Here is an 18,384-nt window from a genome sequence, read left to right as displayed (position 1 = left end):
GAAATGGCTAGCAGCAACTCTGACACGACGCAGCCATTGGATAGCAGCCATATGGTAACAAATTACCACGAATATGATGGCTGAAAAAAAAAAAACCACAAAAACTTATTTCCTCATAGTTCTGGAGGCCGGAAGTCCAAAATCAAGGTGTCGGGAAAGCTGCACTCCCTCTGAAGGCTTTAAGGGAGACTCCTTCCTTGCCTTCTCCAGCTTCTGTTGGTTCCAGGAATTCCTCGGCTTGTGGCTACATCACTGCACTGTCTCCATCCTCCTGAGGCCTTCCCCCTGCGTACCTATGCCTTCTCTTTTTTCTCTTATAAGGACAATTGTCATTGGATTTAGGGCCAATCCAGATAATGTAGGGTGATCTCATTTCAAGGTTCTTAATTTAATTATACCTACAAGACTCTTTTTCCAAATAAGTTCATATTAATTAATATGAACTTTGGGTTAGGATTCAACCCACTACATTCAACCCACTATAATGTGATAAGCCAACATTCTAAGGATCATTGAGCAGAAAGATAGAAGAGTCCGGGTACTTGAAGTCAATACTGAAGCCCTGTGCCTGCTTATCTCAGTACTTCTTATAATGTGAGATAAATAAATCCTTCTTTCTATTCTCTTTTTTTTAAATAGGCTCCACACCCAGCGTGGAACCCAGTGCGGGGCCTGAACTCACTACCCTGAGATCCAAGCCTGAGCTGAGATCAAGCAAGAGTCGACTGCTGAACCAACTGAGCCATCCAGGTGCCCCAATAAATCCTTATTTCTTATGTCATGGTAAGTTGGGCTTTTGTTACTGATCGTGATAGCATTCCTAGCTGATACAGTGAGTTAGTGGTGGGGAGGGGCAATGAGGATTTTTCTTTTCCCTACTAGGTTATGGGGTGGGCAAGAAGTTGGTTTATCTCAGGGGACTTGGACAATATGCTCACTGAACTTCAGTGGATTTAGTAGGAGGCATGCTGGCTGCTTCTCTACTTAGATAAGAGGAACAACCTCCCGAAAAAAAGCTTAGAGAAAATTCCTTTCTGCTCATATCAAGCAGTTTCAGACCACAGATGATCAGATACTCATGCATCCTGTTGATTTGTAAAAATGATTTTCTACTCTATGGAGCATGGAATAGGAAATTATTGGCTATTGGAAGAACCTGGAAAATCAGGGAAGTCTAATTCTCCAGGTCCATCCCAAGCACTTCTCTTTAAACACTATTCCCTGCTTGACAAACGCAATAGCCTCCCTCCCCCTTTTGATTTGGATACAGCCCCAAGTAATAGGGGCTACATTCCATGGCCAATTAGCCTAAGCTCACTACTCAGACTGTTTTATTACTACAGCTCTGAGAAGAAGGCCAAGGTTTAGCTGGATGACAATTACATTGAAGCTTAGTGGGATTGCTACAGCCCCAGAACCAATGTTAGGAGAGAAGACAAAAAATGGGGTTTAAATTCGTGAATGAGAATATATCAAGATTTCTGACCTTGGTTAATAACTAATAGAGTCCTTACAAATGAACTACGATGGAAAAAGATGAGAGATTTAAAGGAATTAGGTAGAAAATCCCCTGTCTGGTAACAAGTGATCAGTGTTTGCTTAATTTTAAGGCAAATCCTAAGCCCCCATCCCACTCCAACAGGAAGTGGGTATGTAAGGCAGAAGCTACAAACAGGGGACTCTTGCCCAGCGTCCCTTTCACAGATAGCCCTGGGGACAATGGACAAGGAAAATTATGCTGTTCATCAGACCCCAGGACAGCCAAAGTGGCGGTCCAAGAACTCTCTATAGCCAGTGACGTGATGCTCATCATTGGCCTTACTGTCGCTGTTTGGCGTTCCACAGCACATGCTGAAGACTGGTACACAAGTGTGTGTTCCTTACCCTTACCTGGCTTTTGAACAGGAAGTTTACTGTAGTTATCTCGATTTGATTTTGCTTCACCCTGCGTATCAGGTGTATTACTAGGGTGAGTTTTAGCGTGTACTCTATCATAGGTTATAGAATCACAGAGAGCCACATCTAGGCCTGATCAAGAACAGTGAACACCACTGACAGTTCGTGAACTCAGCATTGGATGCTGCAGCTGGACGTTTCTTCAGGGTGTCTCTTACTAGAGAGGGGTAAACTCACTCACAGTTACAGACGGGATAGTTGTGTCATGGGCATTTTTGTAATGGGGTATGGGCACAATGGAAGGTTGCGCTGGACAGCCAAGGAATGGAGTGGAATAGTAGTAGTAGTAATTCATTAGTAGTGATACTAACATTTTTGGAAACATGTTATTTTTAGGCACTGTGTGAACCCCTTTTACATGCATTATCTTACTTAATACAGTGTTTTATGAGATGGGTATAATTAAGATGCTCATTTTATTGGCAAATAAATTTAGGCTTAGACTGATTAAGTACCTTGCCCTATTTGCACAGCTAGTAAAGAACAGATATTTGACCCAGACAGTCTGATTATAGAGCCCATGTTACAGACCACCTTATTATATACTGTCCATTGTAGATGGCTATTATTCTCCCCAGTGCAATTCCCCTTCTTCTGGAAAATTAACACCCTTTTTTCCTTTCCCTACATAACACGCTTGCTTCCTTCCCCTAGGAAACACCTCCTTCTGACACTCCACCCAGATGGGTCTCTGCTCCAATCAGAGCTAATAGAAATATTTCCCCAGAATTCCTGAACATGGGATAAATTTGGATAGTAAGGAAGGCTCTGAGTTGTAGGCCAAGTTTCTAAGAGTGCTGGGCAGACCAGGGAAGTGGAAGATCATGGACTGATCAGCCATTTAGATTCAGAAATCATTGCAATATAGGCCCCAAGATGTAAATATGACCTAACTGATTAATATCATATGGGCTGATGAAGTCTAGGATACCCTGGCCACAAAACTTTAGTGTCTTCATTATGAAAGGGAAGACCACATGTGGCTGAGAGTGCTGGCTGTTCAGATCCCCGAGAAGCATTATGTTTGTTATCCCTGGCTTTACCTCTGCACTCAGTGGGGCCTGGGGCCAAGCATCTGGTCTCCTGCAGAGGCAGAGGGTTCAGCCAGATGAGGGCCTGGTTGCTGGGGTCAAGCACCAGAGGCCAACGGCGACTGGAGTAGTGGCTGTTGCTTCGCAGAAGCAGGCCTGCCAGGCGGGCTGACTTGGCCTGGGGCTTCAGGTTTCGGTCCCACTGGAGCTGTTCAGATGCAGAGCTTAGCAAGGACAGAAGGCTGAAGGGAGAGCGTATGGAGAGCAGGGGGTTCTTTGGTGGCACGACGATAGATTTCTGCTTCTGCTTCAGTGCCTGTGCCACATCGTCTGGGCCCAGGGTCTCCTGAAAGCCCCTACACAGAGCCAGCCACTTGTCTAGTAGCTCCTGGCGCCTCACTGGCGGGAAAGGACCCAGGTAGGTGATGGCAGCCGAACACAGGAGGGCGTCTCCGAACACAGTCAGGCAGTGCCCCTTCAACTTCTGGCGGGACGGGAGAGCAGAGGGCATGTGGGCCAGCGAGGAGGATATAGGCAGAGAGGGAGTGAGGCAGGAGGTGCAGGGAAGCATGGCAGGGAGAGCCTAGGGAGGAGCCGAGGGGTTGGGGGCTGGGGTGCAGAAATGAACTTTGGGGGGAAATCCGGGAGGGACTGCTTACCTGGAGCTCTGTGGTCCAGGAGTGCATGGGTGTGAGCAGTGCCGCCTTGATGGGCCACTTGTGATATTGGCCACACTGAGCCTGACTGAACTTCTCTATCATATGGTTGTTCGAAGCCTGGGCCTCTTCCAGCGCCTTGGCCAGATCCAAATTGTGCTCTCGGGTCTCCTGGGCCTGGAACTGGTGGTGGCCCAGGCGGGCCTGCTCCCGAGCCAGCGTGGCCTCTATCTGCCGCAGCAGCAGGCCCGTGGGCAGTCCTCGGCGCTGGGCCAGCCCATAGCGCAGAACAGCCCAGAGCCAGGCGGCCAGGTTTGCTGCGGGTATGCTTACTGCCCGCAGAGCTGCATCGCTCATACCTGGAGCCTTCAGAGCTTGGGTTAACTTTATCACCTCTGAGTCCGTCATCTTCTCCTTGGGGAAGAACACCAGCTCCTGGAAAAGTGGGTTAAGAGGGGTAAGGGCAAACATAGGTGCTCTGGACCTTGCCCCAACCGCCTCATTCTGCCAGGGTCCCCCCCTTAGGCCTCCACTCTCCTCCTCCATTGTGCTCCACATTCCCTACCTGATAAAAATCCTCAGTGCATAAAAGTTGCTTGGCACTGGCCCAGCCTGTTTCACAGTGGAACAGGTCACACAGGGCATCGGTCACCTGGACCACTGATTCTGGTGGCGCTCGATAGCTCCGTAACTCCTCAAAGTCAGCCACCTGCAGCTGGCTCAGAGGTCCCAGGAAGGCCTTGCCCATCTAAATGAGGAGAGATGCACTCTTGAAGTGAGTTCCCAGAGTGTCCTCTTCCTTCAAGGTGTTGCCAGGAGGGATCACTTCTTCCTAGGGGTTCCCATGAGTGACAGTGCCTCAAGCCATTCTATTACCTTTGCCCCTCCCCCAGAAGACTCCATGACAGGTCGCCCCATTCTCCCCTCTGGGCATCCTGTGAAAGGCCATCCCCTCCCCAGAGAGGACCAGTGCAGGACAGGCAGCAGGAAGTGCCCACCTGCTCCAGGAAAGCCTCATGCTGAGCCCGCAGGGCATCCCGCTGCTTGGTCAGGTTCTCAATGAGCTTCTCCTGCTGCCGACACTCTGCCAGCTGCTGCTTGGACAGCCCCTTGCCCTTCTCTAGCTGCTGCTGAAGTAAGCTGATGTTCTGTAAACAGAGATCCAGGCTCTGCAGCTCCGGATCCTGGGCCAGGTGGGAATACCCCAAAAGGAGCCCCGTGGGCTTGGGACTCCAGCATACCCCTCACTTGATGGTGAGAACGACCAAGTTGAACTCCATCTAGGCCCCAGATAAAGACTGAGCCCTGGAACTGTCACTTACTGGTGTGTGAGTTACGCACCAGGTAATGCAGCTTCTCCTGATCTGCCACGCAGGCCCAGGCAGTCTGACTCCAAAGCACACAGCTTAACCGTTATGCTACACTTCCATCTTACTTGACCCATTAGCAGCATTTGTCACAGAAGACAGTTCCCTCCCTCTTGAAGCACTGTCTTCTCTGGACTTTCGTGACCCCGTGTTAGCCTTTGGCTTTCTCCAGCTTCGGTGGCTGCTCTTTCTCTGTCTCTTCCTCTACCATCCCTTAAATATTCCTCGGCAGTGTTTCAGGGCCTCCTTAGCTTCTCATTCTGCACTCCCACGTGTCCTCCCTAATCTCATGGCTTTGATGACCACTCTGCTTGAACAACTCTCAAATCGCTACCTCGAGCCAGATTGTTTCCTGAGCCCCAAATCCAGGTATCCGTCTGCTTAGTAGCAATCTCCTCTTCGATGCCTCACAGGCCCCTCGGACTCCACACGTCCACAAACGAACAACGTCTTGGCTGTGCCCCATCGGATCTCTTGCAGTCTTACTTGCCTCCTCACCTGTTCTTTTTCTCAGAAAACTGTGGCAAAACTCACTCAAGTTTCCCAAGGAAGAAAACCTCATTGTAACCCTGACTCCATCTCTTCTATTCCCCCAAACCCAGCCCATCTTCAAGGCTGTGCAGGTCTACCTCCTGTCTGTCCTTTCTGCTCCCCTGCCTGTGCCCATGCTCCCCCACTGCCATCTCAGCTTCTGCTCTACTCCTCCCTCCATACTGCGGCCAGATACCATCATCATCATGCTCCCAAACACTCACCACTCTCCCAGTTGGTTTATGAGGCCTCCGTGCCCAGGCCTTGACTCCACTTTCCAACCTCATGTCTCTCCTCCCCCAGCACCCCACTCTCCAGCCGTTCCTGACTTTCAGCTCCTCTGACGTGGTTACATGTTCTCTCGCCTCTGGGCCTCTGCCCATGCTTACTGCAGCCTGTGACATCCTCCCCACCCCCACTCCCTTTTATGCCAAATCTTAGCTAACCAACAGGTATCAACTTTGGTGCACTTCATTCATTTGTTTCCATATTTAAGGAAGGTTTTTTAGTGCTTGCCTGTTCTACACCTTATTCATTGTGGTACTTTGCTTTCTCTAGAAAGTCTGGATACTTCAGAGCACTCTGGACTTTCTCTGTCATAACACACTGTCTTGTAATTGCCTGGATGAGTCTATGTGTTCCAGTAAACTAGGCACCATGAAGGCAAGGACAGTACCTTACCTTTCTTACTAGGAGGAACTATCATTTATTGAGCTCTTACTATGTGCCAGCACTTTCAAATGCTGTCCATGAGAGAGCTCATTTAATCCTCATCCTAACCTCTCTGGATCTTAGTTTTCTCATCTGTAAAACGGGAAAAAGGATAGCCACCTCAGAAAGTTATAGCAAGGATTCCATGGACCTAGATCTAGATGTAGACACAGACATACGTATTAATGAGTGGGTGGACAAAAAGTGGAGTTCAGTTCATTTCGTAGAGTACAATAATGAATAAATGAACCAGCTGACTATGAGAAAGAAGAGAGATGGAGGGCTCCAGAATGACTCCTGGGATTTGGCTTAACTAAGTGGATGGTGATGCCATTTCCTGGGGCGGGGAACTCTGAAAGAAGTACACACTATTATGGTTGTTAAGTGAATAGCCAAGGGATCTGACACTGAATGCCTCTGACACTATGAACATCTCTCTCTTTTTTAAGAATTTATTTTAAAGTAATCTCTACACCCAACACAGGGCTTGAACTCACAACCCTGAGATCAAGAGTCACATGCTCTTCTGACTGAGCCAACCAGGCGCCCCCACTACGAACGTCTCTTATCCAGATTTTGGGCTTCTTATGTTGTCCTTCGATATAACTGACCCAGGGATCAAAGAATAATAGCACCTTTAAACCAAATCAATAATCCTGGTATTAATCATCTTGGGAAATGGTAGGACCCAAGACAAGAAACTAGAATTTGGAAAACATGGGAGAGGCCATTCCTGTCCCTCTGTGAACTTTTTTTTTTTTTTAACCTCCTTGAGTCTTGAGGTTTCATCTAAGCTAGTGATCCTTGGTGGTGGATGGTAGGAGGGCACCAGTACTGTGAGAACTCCAGGGAGCATCATTTACAGAGAACACAATGACAACCATGCATATAGATACAATGGAAGCCAGACTCCTACTAGAGTTGTGCAGCACTGCGTGATAGCCCTGAGGCACCCGTCAAAAGAGACTGGCTAGGCATTGGGAGATTATGGCCTGAAAGCCCAGTAGAGGGGAGCATTTGTCTGTGTGTAGGTTGACCACTAGTTTACTTCTCTGAAATTATCCCTGAACCTTCACCAAAGCCTTCTGTAGCAGGAAGATAAAGAAAAGCTATTTCAGAATTCCTTTTATTAAAAACAAAATGGGATTTAGATTTGGACTAGAAAAATTCTCTTGTTACATGAGAATTGTATTGGAGGAGCTCTAAAGGAAAGATGGAGGCGCTGAATAACACTGTGGAGTGGGCACAGGGAGAGGTGAGGAGAACAGAAGAGCTGGTTACTGGGACATGTCCTGTAGAGGAGGGTTCCTAAGAAGTTCAGGACAGTGAGATCTAGTGTACCATTCCACTCTCTTTCCGGTTCTGGTCTAAAAATGTAAATTGCCCTACTGTCATCACCCATCCACATTTCCCCAGTGTACGTGTGATCCTTGTATAGTTGGTGCTTTTCTGGAAGGAAGAGGTATACGGACAAGCTGTATGGGGAAAGAGGATGGCCATAACAGGTGTGCCAGTGAGCCATGATAGAGAATCCAGGAGAAGAAGGGGTAAGAGTAGAGGTAACCATGAGAATGTAATCTCTTCCTCGTCCCTGATGGGAATCTATACAGGTCTTGGGAAGTATACTGGACTTCCCATAGTCAAAGTACACACTAAGGACAGCAGAAGCAGACACTGGGATTTCATGTATTTAGAAGAATCAGCTTGGTCTCAGCTGTGCCTTGGGGAACTTTGAGCCTAAACTCTGGAGGAGGAGGCAGCAGGGATTAAAGAGAACCCCTGGGGAAAGGGGTATTCTCGAGAGATAAGAACTAAGGTTCTGGCCGATTGGTTCCTCCAAAGCCACCTGTGGGCTCCTGCTGTGACCCTACTGTGCACACCTCATAATCTACTCCCCCTTTACCTTGCGGGAGCCTTTCAGCAGCTGTTCCAAGTTGAAGACAAAGTTGGTGTAGGCATTGTGCTTCTCAATCAGCATTCTCAGATTATCCAAGGCATTCTGGATCCTGGAGATAGGATGTACCAATAAGTGGGCCCAAGGAAGCAGGAGGGGGTACAGTGCAGGACATGGGACCACTCACCGCTGGGCCTTGTTCTTAATCTGCAGAGTCATCTGTTGCTGCAGCAGCATGAAGGTGTCCAGAAAGTCTAGGAAAGTCTTGGGGGTGACGAGTGGCAACTCAGGGCATAGGTGTCCGTAGTAGCTGACAGCCGAAAGGTGAATGAGAGCCATGGCTTTGGCCACCCTGGGAGTTGCCTCCTGGAGGTCTGGGCACTTCAAGGAGTCTGAAATGGGCATGACTTTAGCCTGTGAGCTTGTAGGAGAATGGGAAAGAAAAGGGACCCTCTTCTGATTCAGGAAGGCAGGCAGAAAAGGTGAAGGGGATCACTAGGTTCTAGGGAGAGAGAGAGAGAGAGACTGGAATCCTCACTAAAACCTGGTTGACAGGAGTGAGAACAGGTAGAAAGGGCTCACCATCATCAATGGATACATTCTGAGCACCTTCCAGGTAGTACCGGACCACACTGATCAGGGAGTCTTGGTCCCAGGGTTCATAGCGGTCAATGCTAGCAATGGCCAGTTGAAGAAGCCTCAGGAAAAGGGTGGAGGGCAGCTCTTTGTGGGCCTGGTCATCTCCGATCAGGATGAACATGTGCAGGTGGTTGCAGACTTGCTGATAGAACCTGTGGGCCGGGGCTCAGATACTGTCCTGCCTCTTCTCCATGTCCGCCCATCTAGGCCCTCGTCCCAAACCTGACCCCTGAGCCCCAATCTTCTGAGCCCTCAAAGCAGCTCTGAGATTTCTTTTTGGCCTTTTGGCCAGCACAGAGCAAGAGCAGAGCAGCCCCTCACATGGGGTTCTTGGCCTCACCTCTGCAATAGCGTTTCCTTCTTGACGTTCTGCTTGACACTCAGGTTCTCCCTGGGGAGCTGTTCTTCAATGCTGTCCAGATCTGCCTCTGTGTACTGGTCAGGGAAACTGCCCGAGGTTGCCAGGGCCAGCAGACGATGAAGGGTAGTAAGATCCACACCCTTGGGCACCAGCAGGGCCACCGGCTGGCCTAACATGCCAGCATGCCAGCTGGCATCCCGTAGGCACTGGAGAATGGCCCCCTCTGAGCCAGACGGCAGATGGAAGAGGCGGGCCTTATAAATGCTAGCTGCCAGAGTGATGGCAGTACGGCGCCCAGTACCCAGAGCCCTTGAGAGCAATAGGCCATGCTGCCGGGGCCTGGCCAGCACCCGGACCAGGCGCGCCACGTGCTTGGCCATGGAGTGGCACCGGGCAAGGTGGGCGCTCAGCTTCAGCTGAGCAGCCGAAGTGGACAGCTGCTCCTCCAGGCTCTCCCACTGCCGTTCCAGGTACAAGCTGGGGCTCTCAGAGTTGGACCCTAGTATCAGCTCCTGACTGAAGACCAGGTCTGAGGGCTTTTCCTGGGGACGGAGTAGTAGCACTGGTAGCAAAAGGGGTGAGGCCGGGTCCATCCGGGATGTTTTCTGCCACCAATTCTTGCTTTTGTTTAACTGGAGTTTGTAGCCAGAAGCCTTTGTGCCCTCCTCCTTGCTTATCTTTGGACTTAGGCTTTCTATGGTCTCCCTCCTTACTGGTGCTATGGAAGGTGGTAGACCTGAGTCACTGGCGGGTGAGCCTGTGGTGACCTGCAGGCCGTAAGGGTCCTCCTCCTCCTCTGGCTCACTGCCGCTGTTGCTGGCTTCCTCCCACTGGGCCAGCTCCCCTTCAGATTCCACTTCTGGCACTCTCTTCTCCTCCTCCTCCTCCTCCTCCTCCTCCTCCTCCTCCTCCTCCTCGCCCTTGCCCCCATTCTGGGGCACTGGCCCACAGCAGAAGACACCCTGGGCTACTTCTAGGAGCAGCTTGGCACAGCAGGAGCGTTCCCTAGGGCTGTCCAGCCGGTCACAAAATGTTCTCTGTGCCTCATGCAACCAGAGACGCACCATGTTGCGCATGGCCATCATAATTGCCAGGCGGGTGCCCCGCAAGCCTGACACCCGGCGCAAGTGCTCCTGATGGTTGGGACAGTCCAGAAAGCCCCGGGAGCCCATCCGGGTTGGCAGCAGCTGCAAGCTGCCCAGTAGTTGGCTCACAGAGTGCAGGGAGAAGCGGTAATGTGGGTGGAGGGGGGAAGGCAGAAAGCAGTTGCCCACGGCCTCCCAGGCCTCCACCGAGGCCCGGACCAGGGCTTTTGCTAGAACCCCCTCCCGTTCCACAGAGGGAAAGCGCTCAAGCCAGGCCTGGGTGCTAGGTGTGTGCCTGCTCAGCAGCATGGCCTGGGTCACGCTACCCAGGGCCAGCACTGTGAAGAGTCGAAAGAGGCGTGGGCACAGTGGGCGCTCGCAGAAGCCTGGCACCGTGGCAGTGGCAAGGAAGTTGACTACAGGCTGCAGCGTCTGCAGTTCCAAGGTGCTGTGGGCATACACCGTGCCATCTATGGCCTGGCGCAGAGTCTCCAACACTGGCTGGCAGCTCTTCTCTGGGTCTGTAGGACACGAAGACCGACAGTGAGGACATGCAGGGGTGCACATGACAGTGTCACTCTGTTCTTCCTACCCCCGCTTCACTGGCTTTACTTCTGGCACACACGGGGTTCTAAAGGAAACTTGTATACTTGATGCATTGGGACTTGGTCGTGTCTGAGTAAATTGATCTCTCTCCCCCATACTCCCCCTAAAAGTGAATAATTTCTTCTTTTTCTCCCCACAAATCCTACCTCTGTGACCAGCTACTCATTAACAGTAGGAAGGTTTGGAAGCTGAGATGGACGGAAACCTGAGCTGACCTCAACGGGGGAAAGTGCAGTGATCACAGTCAGAAGGAGCAGTTAGCACATGTGCATTTCTGTAAAGTCAATGTTAAGATATGATCTATACAAAATAAAATGTACGCATTTTAAATGTATGGTTCAGTGAGTTTTGACGAATGTATACACCTGTGTAACTGCTACCCCAATGATATTTAGAACATTTTCATCATCTCAGAAAGTTCCCTCATGGTCCTTTACGGTCAATCCCCCTACCGCATTGTCCCAGGAACTTCTGTCTCATCTGATTTCTATCACTATCTAGTAGCTTTGCCTGTTCTTTTTTTTTTAAGATTTTATTTTATTTATTTTAGAGAGTGAGCACGAGCAGGGGTTGGGGCAGAGAGAGAGGGAGAATCCCAAGCCGACTCTGCGCCAAGCAGAGCCTGGAGCCCGATGCAGGGCTTGATCCCATGACCCCGAGATCATGATCTGGGCCGAAACCAAGTGTTGGATGCTGAGCCACCCAGGTGCCCCAGAGCTTTGCCTGTTCTAGAGTTTCATAGAAAGGGAATCATATCATGTGTAGTTTACCACGCCTGGCCTCTCTTACTCAGCATGGTTCTGGGATTCATCCATGTTCTGTGTGCATCTGTGTGTTTCGTTTTATTGGAGTAGTCGTATTCCATTATAAAAACCCTAGAATTGCGGACCCACTGACACACTGATGGGCATTTAGGTTGTTTCCGGGTTTTGACTATGCATAATAATACTGCTACATGTGCCATTGGCCGCTCACAAATCTTTCCTCTATGAAGGATCTAATCTTTTATCCATTTTTAAAAATGGACTATGTTTTCTTATTGAGTTATAAGAGCTTTTTTATGTATTCTGGGCATAAGTCCTTTGTCAGATATGTGTATCATATTTCTGTCTATGGCCCATTTTTTCATTTTCTTAACAGTGTCTTTTGAAGGGCATAGGTTTTTAATTTTCCTAAAATCCAGTTTTTGTGTCCTATTTAAGAAATCATTGCATCTAACCAAGGCCACACAGATTTTTCTCTAACATTTTTTGGTAAAGTTTTATAGACTTAGCTTTTACATTTAGGTCTTTAATTGGTTTATAATTAATTTTGGTGTATGTCATGGGGTAGGATTTAAGGTCCCCTTTTTTCCCCACACAGATATGTAATTGTTTCAACTCCATTCATTGAAAGGACTATCCTTTCCCCTATTGAATTATCTTGGCACAATTATTGAAAACCAATTGACGATATGTGATCATATATCAGATTCTCTGTTTTGTTCCACTTGTCTGTATCCATGTCCTTATACCAATACCCTACTCTCTTGATTACTACAGCTACATAGTAAGCCTTGAAATAACTAGTGTAAGCCCTTCCACTTTGTTCTTCTTTAAAGTTGTTTTGGCTCTTCTAGGCCTTTTGCATTTCCATAAATCTCAGAATGATCTTATCAATCCTGTCATTTTCTACGAGGGGAAAAAAAAAAAAAAGCCTGCCCAGATTCAGATTGGCAGTGCATCGAATCTATAGATCAATCTGGGGAGAATGAGCACCTTAATGATATTGACTCCTCTGACCCATGAACATGGTGTATCTCTCCATTATTTCAAGCCTCCTTTATCTCAGCAATATTTAGTAATTTTCAGTGTATATCTCTAATTAAATTTATTCCTAAATATTTTAATCCTTCAGATGATATTTTAACTATATTTAAAATTTTGCTAGTAGGATATAGAACTACTAATGATTTCAATAAGTTGATTTTGTATCCCATGACCCTGCTAAATTATTTTTTTAAGATTTTATTTATTTGAGAGAGAGAGAGCACGCGCAAACACACAAATGGGGGTGGGGCAAAGGAAGAGGGAGAAGCAGACTCCCCACTGAGCAGGAAGCCTGATTTGGGGGGGGGGGGGTAAGTCCCAAGACGCTAGGATCATGACCTGAGCCAAAGGCAGACACTTAACCTAACCGACTGAGTCACCCAGGCGCCCGACCCTGCTAAATTAAATTCACTTATTTATTCTAGCAGTTTTGTAGGGTTCGTGTTTTTCTTGTTGTTGTAGATTCCTTAGGATTCTCTATGTAGAATCATGTTATATACCAGTAGAGACAGTATTACTTTGTCTTTTCCAATTTTAAAGGCTTTTATTTCTTTTTCTTATTGCACTGATGTGGGTCTCTGGTGCGATACTGAAGAGAAGCAGTGAAAGTGGACATTGTTGCCTTGTGACTGAGCTTTGAAAAGGTTTGGTATTTCACCACTAAGTATGTGATTAGCTATAGGTTTTAGTAGATGCCCTACATCATACTGGAAGTTCCCTTCTATTCCTAGTTTGCTGAGTGTTCCCATGAATAGTGTTGAAGTGTATCAAGTGCTTTCTCTTTATCTATTGTGATGATCTTACACTTTTCCTCATTCTGTTAATGTCATGAATTACACTGATTTGAGTGTTGAGTCAACTTTGCATTCTGGGGATATACTACGTAAGCTACATCCCACGGATTTTGATAACATTTTGTTTTCATTATTATTCAGTTCAAAATATTTTCTAATTTACCTTGTGGTTTTTTGGATGCATGAGTTATTTAGATGTTTATTTATTTTATTTTATATTTTATTATATTTTATTTTATTTTAGTGAATGTGAGAGAGGGGAGTGGGGAGGGGCAGAGGGAGAGGTAGAGAGAATCTTAAGCAGGCTCCATACCCAGCACAGGAGCCTGATGCGGGGCTCGATCTCATGACCCTGAGATCATGACCTGAGCTGAAATCAAGAGCCAGATGCTTAACTGACTGTGGCACCTGGGCACCCCTAGAAGTCTGTTGTTTAATTTCAAAGAATAGGGAAATTTTCTAGGTATATTATTGTTACTAAGTTTTATTATTGTAGTCAGGGAAAATATTCTATAAATTTTAACCCTTTGAAATTTGTTGAGACTTATTTTATAGCCCAGCATATTAGCTGTCTTGGAGAATGTTCCATGTACACTTGAAAAGAGAATGCATTTTGCAGTTGGTGGGTGTGACATTCTGTAAATATACATACAGTTGATGGTGTTATGGAGATCTATATCCTTGTTTCCTCTCTCCTGTTCTCTCAGTTATTGAGAGGAGTGTTAAATCTCCTAATATGATTTTTGGACTTGCTATTTCTCTCTCATTTCTATCCATTTTTTTCTTTATATATTTTGAAGCTGTTTCAGGTGCATACACATTTAGGACTTTGATGTCTTTTAGATTAATTAAATTTTTTAACTGGGAGATTCCAGTTCTCTATCTCTGGTAATACTCTTTGTCTTGAAGGACTTTTTGGAGTGCTTAGGACCTTACATTTAATGTCATTATTCATATGGTTGGTTTAAAGTCCATCATACTGTCAATTGTCTTCTAATTGTCTCTTTTATTTTTAATTTCTCTATTGCTCATTTCCTGCTTCCTTTTATATAACTTAAGTATTTTTATATGTAAAATATATTTTTTACATTATACTCTTTGCTATTATTATTTAGTGATTTTTCCAGGGTAATATTATGCCTCCTTAATGTATCAATACTTTTAAGTAATATCATGCCACTTCACACTTCATATCTGACCTTTCCCACTTCCTATTTCACATTGCACGAATGTATGAACCTTACAATAGTATAATTTTTACTCACTGCTCCCTACCCTGCCCTTTTACTAGTGTTCCAATCTGTTTTCTACCTCTGCCTACATTATCAACTCCATCTAAAAATGTTATTACTTAAATTTCACATATGAGTAAAATCATATGGTATTGTCTTTCTCTGATGTATTTCACTTAGCATAATACATTCTAGCTCCATCTGCATCATTGCAAATGACAGATGAACATATGGGAGAGGGGGGAAAAGAGAGAGGGAAGCAAACCATAAGAGACTCTTTAAGATAGAGAACAAACTGAGGGTTGATGGTGGGAGGTGGGTGGGGGATGGGCTAGATGGGGGATGGGTATTAGGAGGGCACTTGTGTTGAGCACTAGGTGTTGTATGTAAATGATGAATCACTGAATTCTACTCGTGAAACCAATACTGCACTGTATGTTAACTAAAATTTAAATAAAAATTTGAATAATAAAAAACGCTATTTTTATTTTTAAACTATTGACTTGTTTTAAGGAAATTAAGAGATGAAAAAGATAGTTATTTATATGCACCCACATATTAACCATTTCTGGTGCTCTTCATTCTTTTCTGTAGATCTGAGTTTCCATATGATACTATTTCCCTTCTGCCTGAAGAACATCTTTTAGGCTTTTTGTTTTGTTTTGTTTTGTTTTTTTAAGAGAGGAGAGAGCGAGCATGGGGCAGGGAGCTGGGCTACGTAGGGGGTTGGGCAGGCAGTTCAGAGGGAGAGGAAGAGCGAGAATCTTAAGCAGGCTCCCCACCCAGCACAGAGTCTGTCACAGGCCTTGATCTTACATGACCCTGAGATCATGACCTGAGCCAAAATCAAGAGTTGGCTGCTTAACCGGCTGAGCCACCCAGGTGCCCCTTTTAGCATTTCTTACAGAGCAGTTCCAGTGACGGTTAATCTTCTCAGTTTTCATGCACCTGAAGTACTTTTATTTCATCCTCATTTATGAAGGGTATCTTTACTGTATAGAGAATTCTAAGGTGACAGCTTCCCCCCCCCCCCAACCTTCCAGTCCTTTAAAGATGTTGTTCCGCCATCCTCTGGATTCTGTTGTTTCTGACGGGAAGTTAACCATCACTGTTAACACTGTTTATCTGTACATAACATGTTTCATCTTTTCTCTGACCACTTTCAAGGTTTTTTCTTCTTTGATTTTCAGTCGTTTGACTATGATGTGCCTAGGTATGGTTTTCTTTTTACTGTTTTACTTGGGTGATAATTGAGCTTTGTATATCTGAACGTCAAATTTCCAAGAAATTTGGGGAAATTTTGGTCATTATTTCCTCATAGGTTTTTTTTTCCTGCCCTATTCTCTCTCCTTTCTTCTGGAACTCCAGGTGTGTGTGTGTGTGTGTGTGTGTGTGTGTGTGTGTATGAAGCTCTATTCATATTCAATATTTTTCTGTTCTTCAGGATTCACCAATCTGCTATTAAACCATGCAGTGAATTTTTCATTTCAGTTACTGTATTTTCTACCTCCAAAATTTGTTTAGTTATTTTTAGTTGTTTCCATTTCTTTGCAGGGATTACCTATGTGTTCATTCATTCAGATCATATTTTCCTTAAAGTTCCTGAGGACTTTATAGTAGCTGTAATAGCTGCTATAAATATTTGCTAGATTCAACTTCTAGACCATTTCAAGGTCAGTTTTTATTGACTGTTTTCTCTAGACAGTGGGTCACAGTTTTTTGTTTTGTTGTACATTTATTAATTTTTTATTTTACACTTGTTGTTTTGGTGGCTGTCACCCTAGGATATCTTTTACACTGCCAGCTGTAATATGCTTCACTCCACAACATTGCTTGCAATGTTTTCAGCCTTCCTGTTGAAATCTCTTCTCAGTTGCTATTCACAGATCTTAATTTACTCTTTCTATTTTCCACTGACAATCTGATTATTTGTACAAATTCACTGAAAGGCCCAAATAATATAGTTGTAGAAAATTACAGGTTTCGGTGCTACACAGACTTAAATTTTCATCTTGGTTCTGACACTTACTGGCTAGAGTGTCTTGGGCAAGTTATGAAATCTTTCAGCTTCTTCATCTTTAAAATGATCATTACAAATCTCCATCTTAGTAGGCTTTTATGAACACTAAAGATGACCTAGATAAAGTGTTCAGCACATAGTCCTCAATAAATTGTACACCACCAGATTCACATTTTCTACATCCCATAAAAGACTTCAGTGTCTAACTGGACAATCCAGCGAATGCTTTAGTCCACTGACTTCCCTGACTCCATTTCTGCCCATTCCCATGGCCAGATTCAAACCCGAAATCATCCAGAAGCATACCACTTCAGAAACTTTAAACTTCAATATTCCAAACTTTTATCACAATTTCCTCTTTCCTTTCTAATCTCTGCTTCTACAAACTCTTACTGCACAATTTACTTCCTGTTGAGTCTATCAAAGTAAGACAAATCTCTCTTCTCATGAACCTCAGAGTGTAGTGGAAAGGATCAACAAGTAAACATATAATCATAAAACCATGGTTGTCACAGACTTTTGTACAGAACACGAGACGAGCATCTAACCTAGCCTGGAGGCTCGGGTTTCCTGGAGAAGATACTGACCAACATTATTTGTAAAGAACAAAGACTTGGCCAGATAAATAGAGTAAGGAAGGCAGAGAGGACAGCAATCCCAGAGGCTAGAGGAAGCTTGACTTATTGAATGCCTGTACATGGTTGAGTCCAGTTAGAGTATGGAGTGTAAGAGCCCAGAGAAGAAAGCCTCACTACAAGCCTTGCAAGAGCATTCACCAACATTCCAGGTAACGACTATCTGAACGAGGGAAGATGGAATGGAAATAAGTGGAAAGATTTGAGAGATACTGAGAATGCCAAATTGAGAGACATGGTGAATGGACTTTGGTAAGAAAGGGGGAGAGCAGGTTTTAAGGGTAGGATGATGAGTTCACAATTGAATCTGAAGTGCCGATGGGACAACAAGGTAGAGATATACGGTAAGTAGTTAGATAAACAGGTCTAGTGCTTGGAAGAAAAGCCTGACCTGGGATAAAGATTTAGCAGCCAAACACAGAGATGGTGGATAAGGCCATGAGAGGGGTATGATTGTTCGGGGAGCATACGTACAATGAGAAGTTATTAAGAATGGGATGCTGGGATTTGGTCTGTAGGTGTTTAATTGGGAGTCAATAAATATTGTTAGGGATTTTACAGTCTCAAGAGATCACAACAACTCCTTCCTTCCGTCTATCCAGCTCCTTACCGGAAGCGGCCAGGTGCAGATCCTCCAGCAGGAAGAGGAGGGAGCCTTTGGAATCCAGGTGCTGCCCAGGCCATGGGGAAGCTTGTGCTTGGCCCTGGACCCCTCGACTCAGCAGCAGGCGAAGGTGGATGGGAGTTAAGGCAGGGTGGACGGGGCTGCACGTGTAGGGACGATGTGGCCCCACGAGCACCTCCACAAAGGTGGATTTGCCGCTTGCCGCCTCTCCAGCCAGCAGCACTGGGTGTCCCTCTGACAAAAGCAGGTCCACCACGTACAAGAGCCGTTCAGTCTGTAGGACAGGAGCAGGGCTTACTGGGGCAGCACCAGGTTAGGATAGTAATTTAGCTGAAAGCAAAGTTTAGGGGACTCATCTTAGAGCTGCACTTGCAGAACATTTCACATATTCTTGTGATTACGAAAACATATCAAAGAACGGGAGCAGGTGGGC

General features: G+C 45.8%; 2 protein-coding genes across 3 annotated transcripts in view; one reads left to right on the top strand and one right to left on the bottom strand.

Annotated features, from left to right (window-relative positions):
* RRP8 (ribosomal RNA processing 8) overlaps nucleotides 1-15,147 on the top strand; it is a 51,091-nt gene extending 35,944 nt beyond the window's left edge. The window contains exons 7-8 of one of the 2 annotated variants that reach the window (XR_008960997.1): nucleotides 640-783; nucleotides 10,996-15,147. Coding sequence is in view for 1 of the 2 variants with exons in the window: in XM_057316899.1 (XP_057172882.1) it covers nucleotides 640-690 (51 nt within the window). In the remaining variant the exon portion in view is untranslated. Of the gene's footprint in view, nucleotides 1-639; nucleotides 3,117-10,995 lie in introns of those variants that run through there. The other variant, XM_057316899.1, reaches the window with a different exon arrangement.
* DNHD1 (dynein heavy chain domain 1) overlaps nucleotides 1-18,384 on the bottom strand; it is a 79,691-nt gene that overhangs the window by 7,255 nt on the left and 54,052 nt on the right. Inside the window, 9 exon segments of the mRNA XM_026486188.4 lie at nucleotides 3,000-3,471; nucleotides 3,647-4,078; nucleotides 4,209-4,391; nucleotides 4,642-4,791; nucleotides 8,156-8,258; nucleotides 8,334-8,538; nucleotides 8,729-8,937; nucleotides 9,126-10,752; nucleotides 17,937-18,225. Of these exon segments, the coding sequence (XP_026341973.3) occupies nucleotides 3,000-3,471; nucleotides 3,647-4,078; nucleotides 4,209-4,391; nucleotides 4,642-4,791; nucleotides 8,156-8,258; nucleotides 8,334-8,538; nucleotides 8,729-8,937; nucleotides 9,126-10,752; nucleotides 17,937-18,225 (3,670 nt within the window).

This window comes from Ursus arctos, unplaced genomic scaffold (genome assembly GCF_023065955.2).
Source record: "Ursus arctos isolate Adak ecotype North America unplaced genomic scaffold, UrsArc2.0 scaffold_22, whole genome shotgun sequence".
Lineage (NCBI taxonomy): Eukaryota > Metazoa > Chordata > Mammalia > Carnivora > Ursidae > Ursus > Ursus arctos.
The sequence above is the reverse complement of the archived record's forward strand: the minus strand, read 5'-3'. Positions and strand labels throughout refer to the sequence as shown.